Source organism: Euphorbia lathyris, chromosome 2 (assembly GCF_963576675.1).
Source record: "Euphorbia lathyris chromosome 2, ddEupLath1.1, whole genome shotgun sequence".
Lineage (NCBI taxonomy): Eukaryota > Viridiplantae > Streptophyta > Magnoliopsida > Malpighiales > Euphorbiaceae > Euphorbia > Euphorbia lathyris.
Window position 1 is genome coordinate 140315434 of NC_088911.1, and position 12648 is coordinate 140328081.

A 12648-nucleotide genomic window follows, 5' to 3' on the forward strand; every position below is an offset into this window, starting at 1 on the left:
CGAGCTGCTAATAACTAAAGTCCAATTCATATTAATATCTGACACCAACTTGTCAACGTTTAACGTAAAATTGCACTTTATTAAGTGTTAAAAGTAAAATTACTCCTCACTATCAACGTTAGCATAAATGTACAAACTATTCATAAAATCACTGTAGTATTTGGAGATGGAAATTAAAAATTAATAGAGATAGAATTATTATGGCTAAATAATTTATTAGCCGTCCTTTTTTTACTTAATATATTATTTAGTTCATTTATTTTGATAATGATAATAATAATAACTGGTTTGGCTTTACTAAGTTCTGTTGATGTAAAAATCGAAAGGAAATGAATGAATGAATGAAATTGAGTGGATTGAGTTTGATAACATGTATTTTTATTATTTTCAATCTATGTATAAAAACTTGGCATATGTTTCATCTACGTGTCTTTTCTAGCAACTGTTATTGCTAGAATCTGATTTTCTCATATTAGGCTCTCTAGGCATATTCCAATTTTCTCATATTAGGCTCTCCAGGTGTTTAGAGTGCATCGGCAGCGCTCAGGCAGCAATTAGAACAACAAACATATATTATTATTTATTATAATTATTATAATTAACTTTTAACATTATTGCATGGTTATTGGTGAACTGTGTTTATTATTTATGAATATTTTTATTTAATTGTGTTCTCTGCTTATTTTCATAATATGGTTTAAGACTTTAAAAACATTGTTTGATAATTTTTTAGTGAAATATATTACTGGACATTACTTTTTACTTGTTAGAGTTGTTTCAATGATATTGTTGTTGAAATATTGTTGTTTGTATAGTTTTAAGGATATATGTTATATATTTTTCTATATTAAATTATTTGATAGTATTATTTTAGATAGTATAATACATATTTTAATTGAATTTATAAGAATATGTTTGTTAACAAATAAGAAAATTAAATACAAATCCAATTAATCTTAAACAAATCCTTAATTAATTCTCGATTGGTGCGTATCATTTTTTACAATCTTATTACTAATATAATTTCTAAATCTAATTAGTCAGATTAAATGCTAATTATTTCTCAGAAAATAGTATCCGTAACTTTTTTTAATTGGTTGAATGTATTGCTCTATGTTCCTTAATACTTGAGTGTAATTAACTCTCAATTTGGTCCCTCTAAAATTAGTACTTTAAGCACAACATATAAAATTCAGTACCAATATAACATACGAAATCATCCAAGCAAGCATGTTGTTGTTCTTAGACCAAATATATAAAATCTTGGTCTACATACTAAGAATAATCTATGTTGCACAGCCACAGACATAGAAATGAACACGTACACAGAAACGAACACCATAATAATATTTTTAAAACATGATCTTCATAAAATAGCATTCAAATAACAACAGACTGGACATGACACACAGACGGGGACACAAAACACATAAATGCTACTAAAGAGATGTGTCCGTGCAACATAAAGAATAACAGTATGCATATGTTTCAGAAAAATATATTGCTATGTTAACTTAATTCTCCTTAGTTAATTTTTTATATTATATATAGAAATTGAGAGGACAAATTATTGGTAAGGAATTAAGAAAATCCTAAACGCATAATTAAGCCCCTGAACTTTTATAGTGTTAAGAAGTGAGCTCCTAACTTTAGTTTTCACACACATTGAGTCCCTCACTAACGGTTCCAATAAATAAACTGTTAATGAATGACTCAATGTGTGTGAAAATTAACGATTAGGGACTTAATCAATAAAAGTTATAAAGATCTGAGGCTTAATCAATACAAGTTATAAAGATGGGGGGCTTAGTATGATTTTTTCCTATAATAATAATTTTTTTAGCATGAATTGAATAAACTCAATTTATTATAAATTAGCTAATATGATATGTTTCTATATGGTGTCTATTAGTATAATCCATTTTATCGATATATTTTTTTATCAGTACTTTTTGTATATTAATTTGGAAGTGAAATTCTAAATTATGGTATTGTTTAAAGTAAAACACACAAAGTAATTTTCATAAATCTTTTATTTTTCATTTTAATTTCTTTAGTTCTTGGATATATATGTATTTAAAATAAAAAAAAATAAATTTTTATTTATTTATTATTATCTTTAAAAATAATAATAAAATAATTAAATAAATAAATATCCAAACACATGATTAAGCCTTGAATTTTTTTAAGATTTTAAGGTTTATGGTCTTGATCTTTAATCTTTACACAAATTGAGCCCTTCATTAACAGTTGAGCTAATGAAACCGTTAGTGAGAGACTCAATCTATGTGAAAATTAAAGTCAAAGGGTTCAATCTGAAAAAATAAATGATGAGAGGGTCAATCCTTAAAACTATATAAATTTGGGGGGGGGGGGGGGGGGGGGGGGCTTAATCATGAGTTTAGCCATTAAGAAAAGGTAGTTAGATTGCAAAAGTGAATATGAAATAGAAATAGAGATTGTTGATAAATGATAGTTAAAGTAATTCCAACATCACGCGATAGAATAAAACATTTTATTACTAATAGTTGAATCGCGCACGATTGCTTATTAATAATTTTTAAAATTCATAAAACTTTAGAAAACAGAAAATTCTTCTATTAATAATATCAAAAGTTGATCCTTACAACTAAAAAAAAACTTTTAAGTAAGCAAAATTTTAAAGCATAAACCTAAATGGAAAAAGAAAACGGAATCTTAAATGGAAAAGGAAAAACAAAAAAGAAAGTAAAAAATAACATCAAACCAGTAAATTATGTTTTTGAAATCCTAAATGATGGAATTTGACCAAAAAGGCAGTAGCTCATGAGCAAAGCTAATGCCTTTTAATCCTTGACCCGATTCTAATACAGGATTCGAAAACGCAAAAACCCGAAACCTCAAAATTAACAGAAATTACTAATTTACCATTATATCAAATCTTTCCATAAACTTGTAAGTTTACAGTTGCATCATAGGTGAAGCATGGATTAAGCTCTTTCCATAACAGAAAAGTTGAATCTTGATTTGTAACGATCCCAATAAAAAGCAATGATATCATATTTCTTCAAATTCCTTCTACCGACGAACTCATGAAGCCATCCGTTAAGAAAAACATAACCGGTATTTGATCTCCATCTCTTAAAAACCATGTTATGCTCAGTTTTTGTATCGCAGTCCCAAACCTTAACTGTAAATCCAGATTTTCCCATAACCTTCTCAATCTCTTCTTTCTCCAATAATGGCAATATATGTTCATTCACTAGATTTGATCTCACAAGAAGTCTTGACAACTTTCCAATATCACTCTCCCTTAGCATTTTCCTTACCTTCCACAAATCTTGTTTAATCCAAGATTGATCAAACAAAGTTAGTTCAGTAGAAACCTCACTCTCTTCTTCTTCGGTTTCTTTCTTAATTGGTGAGTATAAGCAACTTCCATCAAGTAGATTTCTTGTAGTTGAAGAAGAAACGTCGTCGTTATGGTACGACAAAGTAGTTACAGTAATGGAGGCAGTTTCAGGCGATATTTCATTGTTGTCTTCTTCTTCATATTTTGGTTTTCTCTCAAAGGGTATTGTTTCCATTGGAAAACCTAATTTTTATTTGTGTGAATGAAATATATATAACTCTAACTATTTATTTATATAATTACATGGGGAAAAGTCAGCGTAGTCTTAATTCAAATGGTTATATATAGAAAAAAGACTTTATTCTTCAGATTAAGAAATCAATCCTATTAAGGAAAAAGGTTTTCAAATTTGAATTCTCCTATTTTATAAGGAAATTTATGAATTAAGATTTAGAATTAATTTTGATAGAAATATTTAATTGTGATTTTATAATTAATTATGATTTTATGTAAAAATTCCTATAAGGAAATTTACATGGAAATTCAATTTTAAAAAATCATTTATGTTAAGTAATAATTTTAACTATGTAAATTAAGTAAATTTTTTAAAATTATTTTCAAAGGTATAAAATTATATTTTATTTAGGGCCCAAATAATTTTAATTTTCCATAGTTAAAAAAAAAATTAATTTTCCATAGAGTCAAATACATTGTAATTCCTATATATCTTGCATTTTTTCGGTTTTAAAATTCAATTTCCATATGTAAAAAGGAAATTCCTTAATCTATGGAAGTTTTGATTGTTATATTAATAATTAGAGATTTAAAATATTGCCTTATTACAATAATTTGATAAAAGAATATGAGTTTTTAACGTTAACGCTTTTAAAAAACATCAATTAATTTCTATCTAAAATTTGAAAAATTGGTTTGACATTTATTTAATTATCACATTGGACTTTTTAGATAAATTTGTCAATTATTGGAACAGTTTTGTATATTTTTTATTGATTTTTTTTAACTATATTAATAATACCGTACATATTTTAGACAGTTTGATAAAAAAAATTATGATTAATTTATACGCAGAGTTGGATTAATTTCATATAGATGTCCTGTGGTTTCGCCGATTTGCATACGGATACCTGTGAATATTTTTTTTTCAAATTCAACCATGTGATTTGTAAAATTTTGTATTTGGATACTTTGGAAATATAAATTTTTCAAGAGAAATAATATTTTAAACAACTTTAATTCATCAACTTGTTAATTTTTTGAATTTATTTAGGTGTTGTCTTTTTATTAGGGGTGGGCAAAAAACCCGGTCAAACCGGTAACCGAACCGAAAAAAGTGGTTAACCGAACTAGTGGTTTTCTTAATGGTTAAAAAATAGATAGGTACCGGTTTCGGTTTCGGGTTAGAGTGTTCAAAAACCGCGATTAACAGTTAACCGAACCGTTTAATAAATATAAATTTTTAAAAAAATATATAGGTCATTTGACGACAAAGGCAATACAAATATAAATACATAGATTATACTTCTTTATGTTGTAATAATACTTTGACGAAATATTATTTACATTTCTTTATGTTTTAAATGTAAACTTGATGAATTGTTTTTTAATTCGGTACTTATGTTTGAATTCTGAACTTTTATATGAACTCGTTTCATTTGAATTTTTGAAATAATATGTATTTTAATATTGTTTAAAAATTTAGATTTGGGTAAAAATTATAGTTAACCGTTGATCTTTGGTTTATTAGTAAAAATTGGTTAAAAACCGTTAATCAAAAAATCTAACCGAAATTAATGGATAACCGTTGTATGATTAACCGATCGATATGAACCGGTTTCGATTTGGATGGTTAAAAAACCGTTGATAACGGTTCGGTTATTTTTTTTTTTTTGTCTAATGGACCGGTTAACCGAACCGTGCCCACCCCGACTTTTTATCTAGGTGGCTTCCTCCAAACTCTTTCTATCCCCCCTCACTTTTTATTTATTTTTGTATAATTTTTAAATTTTGTTTGGTTTTAAATCTTTTTAGCGCTTAAGAAGCTCAATACTCCACTTGTGTTTGTAAATCCTAAGGTGAAATGGGAGAAGTGAAAGACAACGACGCTTACGAGGAGGAGCTGCTCGACTATGTGGAGGAGGAGGAGAAGGCCCCTGATTCCGTCTCCGGTAAGACCGCAGAATCTGCTAAGAAGGGTTATGTCGGGATTCACAGTTCGGGATTCAGAGAGTTCCTTTTGAAGCCAGAGCTTCTACGAGCCATTGTAGATTCTGGATTTGAACATCCTTCAGAAGTTCAACATGAGTGCATCCCTCAAGCTATCTTAACAATGGATGTCATTTGCCAAGCAAAATCTGGGATGGGGAAGACAGCTGTCTTTGTTTTATCTACTCTGCAGCAGATTGACCCTGTAGCAGGTCAAGTGGCTGCTGCTCTTGTTCTTTGCCATACAAGAGAATTAGCATATCAGGTACTATCTCCTAGTCTTGATATGTTGAGTAACTGCAGTCGCGAATCTAGGATTTGAGGGGCCAAAATTCTACGAAAACAAATTTTAGATAAAAAATATAAAATTGTTCAATTTTTGGTGATGAAAAATGCAAAACCGTTCAATTGTGATGCATTATTTTCATGATTTTTTTTTTATTAAAAACGTAAATTATAATGTTTCCGACTCGTAATCATCCATTTCCGGGATTCTCGGGTTGTTACGCATCAAATATCCCTAACGTTTTGGGTCAGGTGCAATTTTACCCCTAATATCTAAAATGGTGTAATTTTACCCCTAATGTTTGTAGCCAAGAGCAATTTTATCCCTAACGTTGATAAATTGGATTAATTTCAGACACTATTATAAAATACAGTCATTTTTTTTCTTTATTTTGCATCAATTGCATATTAATTTTGTAATTTTGCACTAATTTTACCCCTAACGTTGATAAATTGGATCAATTATTCATGACCGAGAAAACAGTTTGATGAATTATTTCTCAAATTGATCCAATTTATCAACGTTAGGTGTAAAATTGCTCCAAGCTTTCAACAATAGGGATAAAATTGTATCATTTTAGACGTTAAGGATAAAATTGCTCCTGACCCAAAACATTAGGGGTATTTTTGCACTTTAACCCTTATTTTAAGACTAATTTTTTTTTTTTTAAATGGGGTGAAGGGGGCAAATGCCCGTTTGACCCCCTACATCCGCCTCTGGTTTCAATATTCTTTTCTAAGTTGTAAGCATTAATTCCTTTGTGTTTATGTAGATATGCCATGAATTTGAGAGATTCAGCACCTATTTGCCTGATGTCAAGGTTGCTGTCTTTTATGGTGGTGTCAATGTGAAGGTGCACAAGGATATACTGAAAAATGAATGTCCTAATATTGTTGTTGGAACTCCTGGTAGAATATTAGCACTAGCCAGAGATAAAGAACTCAGTTTGAAGAATGTGAAACATTTTATACTAGATGAGTGTGACAAGATGCTTGAATCCCTTGACATGAGGAGAGATGTGCAGGAGATATTCAAGATGACTCCTCATGACAAGCAAGTTATGATGTTTTCAGCAACACTTAGCAAGGAGATTCGTCCTATTTGCAAGAAATTTATGCAAGATCCCATGGAGATTTACGTAGACGACGAAGCCAAATTGACACTACATGGTCTTGTACAGGTAATTAATTATAGCATTAGAGCATCTCCAAGAGACTCTTAGTGAACTCTCTAAAAATAATATAAATAATCGATTCTTAAGAGTGGCTAAGATATACCATCTCCAATAATGCTTCTTATATTCACTCTTTATTTATTATTTTATTATTAAGATTATTCTTTATTGTTACATTACCAATAGTGTGAGGAGAGAGACACATCAATAATAAATTATTAATAAAAAATGAAGTTAGGAGGCACTAAGAGGTGAAGAGAGGCTCTCTATTAATAGAGAGGATGAATAGACTCTTTAGTGATTTGAGGAGCCACAGGCTGTTGGAGATGAATTTTCATTCTCCCTCCTCAAATTTTAACTTAAGAGCCAACTTAAGAGACTGTTGGAGATGCTCTTAGACACATTAAAGTTGGGTCTTGTTTATCCACATTTTTTGTACTCTTCTTTCCATAATATTATTTTTGGTTTGCAGCACTACATTAAATTGACAGAGTTGGAGAAGAATCGGAAGCTGAATGACCTACTTGATGCCTTGGATTTCAATCAAGTTGTCATTTTTGTCAAAAGTGTGAACAGAGCAGCTGAGCTGAACAGATTATTGGTGGAGTGCAACTTCCCTTCTATATGTATCCACTCTGGAATGTCTCAGGAAGAAAGGTTGAGTCGTTATAAGAGTTTCAAGGAGGGGCATAAGCGAATTCTAGTAGCCACGGATTTGGTTGGTAGAGGAATTGATATTGAACGTGTGAACATTGTTATCAACTATGACATGCCAGATTCTGCTGATACTTACCTGCACAGGGTGGGAAGAGCTGGTAGATTTGGTACCAAAGGTCTGGCAATTACATTTGTTTCATATGCATCTGATTCTGATGTTCTAAATCAGGTTCAAGCAAGGTTTGAGGTGGATATAAAGGAGCTTCCTCAGCAGATTGATACTTCCACATATATGCCATCATGATGTGGGTGTGTAGAATTGTTGTTCATGTAGCTGAGACCCATATTACTTTAAAATTTTGACTGTATTAAAGTTAGCTTCAATAGGCGTACCTTTTTTAGAACCTTACTCTTTCACCTATTAGTGTTATTTGTAATTGCTGCTCCCTCCGTTCCTTTTTATAAGTCATTCTACCAATTGAATTTTTTTCCAAAATATAAGTCATTCTAGTTTTTCAAGAACTTTTAGTTTAGTTTTCCGGTTCAAACATTAAATTTTTTGACTTAATCCATGTGTTTTTTAATATTCCAATGCTTATTCCCCAATAGTGATATGAGAGAGAAATTTGTTTTAGTTAACCAATGTAAAATCATTAATTTCACTCCATATTAATTGTATTTCTTAATCTGTGTGAAACAACCTAGAATTACTTATATTTTGGAATGGAGGGAGTATTCTTGAAGATGATGGATGAAGCAGATTTATGGTCATTGAACCAAAAAAAAAAAGCTTAATACATCAGCTTGTCCAAAATGGTTGATTAGCCCCCTGAACTTCCAAAGTGTCTCAATAGCCCCCTGAACTTGCATAAAATGTTCAGTTAGCCCCCTAATATTAGAGAAGAAAATGTTTTTCATAGTTGAATAAGTAAGAAAATCTTTTTTAACATGCTTTAATCTATTTAAGTGATTAAGTGGTTTATCAAATAAGGCCTAAATCTGCTCCATAAAAGTTAGGGTCAATTACATGAATATCATATTTAAGTACAAAATTACAACTAAGTCATATCACCAAACTTAATTCTTAATATGTCATTATTTTCAATATATTATGATTTTACATCCTAATTTAAAAATTCTAAACTTCAATTCATAAATCATAAACCCTAGAAAATATATTATAGACTCATAATTTATGAATTCCAATCCTTAAAATATATTAAAAGTACTGATTTTACTAGTTTGATATAATCCAAAATTATGACTTGACATAGTTGTAAATAGTTTCTCAAAAATGAATTTCTGTGTAATTTTCCCTAAAAGGTAATTACAATTTTTTTTTGTTTAACTGTTTAAAATATTTACGGTGTTATTGATATAGTTATAAAAACCAGCAAAAAATACTGCTTCAATTTATCGACAAACTTATTTAAAATATTTGATGTCATGGTTAAATAACAGTCTAATCCGTATTTTCAAATTTTCAATTGCGTAAGCCTAAAATTGATCTTGTTTAGAAACGTTATGTTCAAATTTGCATCATTTCATACGTTAGAGATAAATATGCACTTCGCTTGAAACGTTAGGGTTAAATTTGATCCTTTAAAAGGTGAAAAAAATATTTCTAAGGTTGATAGCTAGAAGCAATTTTACTCATAACGTCTAAAATGATACAATTTTACCTCTAACATAACATTGGCAATCAAGAGCAATTTTATCTCTAATGTTGGTAAATTGGGTCAATTCGAGACATCATTATAAAATACATATATTTTGTTTTCTTTATTCTGCACCATTTGCATATCAATTAGTTCTTAAATTATGATTTAATAATAGAATTAAATATTAATATTTTTAAATTTAACAAAATATTTTGATTTTTTTTGTTCAACTCATATAAAACACATTATTTTTATGTTCTGTAACTAATGAGCGATAAAATGGCGCACATGCTAAGTGTAGAAGACACAATTCGTGATTTTGAAGACAACTTGATGAATTATTTTTCAAATCGATCCAACTTGTCAATGCTATGAATAAATTTGCTATTACGTTAAGAATAAAATTGTTCCTGATTGACAATGTTAGAAGTATTTTTATGCTTTATCATCTTTTATTTTTAGTAAATTTAGTTTTCGCATCGATTTTGTCGACTTAAAACCGAATAAAAACGAACCGGAAATTTATTGTCATTTTTTCTTTATTAGGGCATGTTTTGTATAACAATAAGAGGTAGAGAATAGCGGAAGAAAATCTGATATTCCAATTTTAGTGTTCTTCCATGTTCCTTCCACAACATCAGTCCCTTTTTAATAAGTGGATCTTATTTCATAAAATATATTATTTTAATTAAATGAGGATTACTTTTTGTAAGAGGGACATAAAAGTAGATTTGTTCACGGGTCTAGGTACCTGTCCATACCCGTGTCCCTTAAGTCGGACTTGGACATGAAAATTTATCTTTAGACCCAGTCCGGTCCAGACCTGTTAAAACCCGCCTCTTTTTTAAACGGAGTTAGGATTTATAAAAACAGTACAAATCGGCCCGTCTATTAATATTAATTAATATATTTATACATTAATATTTATTTTTAAGTATAAATTAACTTTTTATTATTAAAAATTATAAGCATATATTTAGGTGAGCTTGTATGGATTAGGTTTGAAATTTGATTTTTAAACCCGAACCCAATTCAATCCGAGTCCGTCTAAATAAATAGTAGGCTGGATTGGACTTGGGCTGAGATGAAAACATGCTGGGCCAACAGATCTATATGAAACAGATTTTCTTATAAAGAATAATAACTCTATCCAATCAATTGAAAAACCAATAAAACAAACTCTAATTATGGAATATATTTAATTATTCTATCCAGTACCCATGCCCCATTTATGTAATTATTATAATTATAATTGTGTATTTTTTTTTCGGGTTTTGCTATTCACTATCCTCAAATTACTTATCACCATTTCTTTTTGGGATAATTTTGCCCTTTTCACTTTTCCACTCAAAAACTTAATATCATCTCTCTCCCGAATCAAAAATTGGATTTATGAAAAATGAACCTGAGAACATCGAGGAAATCGAAACTATCGTTCCTATTTACACTAATAGAAATTCGTCTCCAAAAACCAATCGATCCAATCAATATATAAAAAAATCATCCAAAATATACTAAACGGGTGATTCACACCATTCCGCCCAGGCAGAAACGGATGAACTATCCGTTTCTGTCTAGGCGGAAACGGGTGGATCACCTGTTTCTGGCATGGCTGAAACGGGTGAAACGGGTTGTTTTTGTTATTTTTAAAAAGTAACAATAAGATAATTAAATAAATAAATGACGAAACACATGAGTAGCCTTGAATTTTTAAGATTTTAAGGTTTACCCTAATCTTTAATTTTTACACCAATTGAGTCCTTCACTAACAGTTTAGCTAATGGATATATTAGTGAGAGACTCAATGTGTGTGAAAATTAAAGTTAAAGTGTTTAATATGAAAAAATAAATGATGGGGGCTCAATCCTTAAAACTATATAAATTTGGGGGCTTAATTATGAGTTTAACCATTAATAAAAGGTAGTTAGATTGCAAAAGTGAATACGAATTAGATTTGTCGCACCCTGGCTTCCAGTTTTTTCGCAGGTCGGGGTGCGTGGCCGGCTCGATCCGCCTTTCTCGTGTTTAAGGTTTCGAGTCGCCACCAATCATCACTTGGAAATATGTGTGCGGGCGTGATTGGTCGCCCTATCTGTTTGGATTGACTCTGTATGGTTTGGTTTTGGTAAGGACGATCCTCGGAGAGATTCAAAGTTCGTTTTTCCGGTTACGTGTAGGGAAGAGATGTAATCTCACCCTACCCCGCCCGACGTATCGGTACTATTTGTGATATTATGTGTTTGTTATTTGTTTTGCTTTGAATTGTCGATGTAAACCAGGCACTCGCGTGCGCTTTGAGGTTATTGGATTTAGTATTGAATTCTAATAACGTTTTCACATCAATTAGAATTAATTTGGTTATGGATTCGAATGACGTTTTCACATTAATCCGAATTAATGTAGTTATGAATTCGAATGACGTTTTCACATCGATTCGAATTCATCTGGTTTACAGTTTTCGAATGACGTTTTCACATCAATCCGAATTAATTTAGTTATGAATTCGAATGATGTTTTCACATCGATCCGAATTAATTTAATTATGAATTCGAATGACGTTTTCACATCGATCCGAATTAATTTAATTATGAATTCGGATGACGTTTTCACATCAATCCGAATTAATTTGATTATAGATTTGGATGACGTTTTCACATCGATCCGAATTGATATGGCTATGAATTTTATTGATCCGAAATAACATTTTGGACTGATCTATTTTTTGTAGTTGTGCATATCACATATACACGATGCATTTATACTCTTTCTTTTATTTAACGAATTAAACGAATTATATGTACATAAATTCACAAAATAAGATCATTATTAAACTTAACGAAATACACCCGTGTCATATAAAAGGACTAGATCAAAGAAATAAATGATAATTATAAAATGAGGGGGTGTAATTAATTTGCAATGGAACGAAACAGATGAATAAGTGATTTTCATTAGGCTAAATCGGCCCCAAAAATTTGACTACTCATTAACAATGATAAGAACGAGCTAAATATATAATTTATAATCGCTTAATGAACTAATCTCGTCCCGAATAATTCCGTGTCTTATCTTAGGAGGAAATAATCCTATTTATTATTTTTTTAGCCTAATTTATTTATGACGTTATTAAAAGGATAACATTCGGACCATATGTTTAGCTATCACGAGTCAACGATATACGAAACCGTGTAACTAGACTAATAGGTGTTAACTAAATCATATTGGGCTTTTACTCTCATTACAATTTTGGCCCATAAAAAAAGGCCCATGTCTTAACCTATTCTCCACACATTTAACCCATCCCCATTTCACAAAC

At 30.2% G+C, this 12648-nt stretch overlaps 1 protein-coding gene across 1 annotated transcript; it reads left to right on the forward strand.

Annotated features, from left to right (window-relative positions):
* Nucleotides 1–5396: 5396 nt before the first annotated feature.
* On the forward strand, nucleotides 5397–8019 carry LOC136220135 (DEAD-box ATP-dependent RNA helicase 15-like). The gene is made up of 3 exons (XM_066007851.1): nucleotides 5397–5819; nucleotides 6613–7020; nucleotides 7487–8019. The coding sequence occupies exons 1-3, from the start codon at nucleotides 5430–5432 to the stop codon at nucleotides 7973–7975; spliced, it is 1287 nt and encodes a 428-aa protein (XP_065863923.1). The 5' UTR covers nucleotides 5397–5429; the 3' UTR covers nucleotides 7976–8019.
* The last annotated feature ends 4629 nt before the right edge of the window (nucleotides 8020–12648 follow it).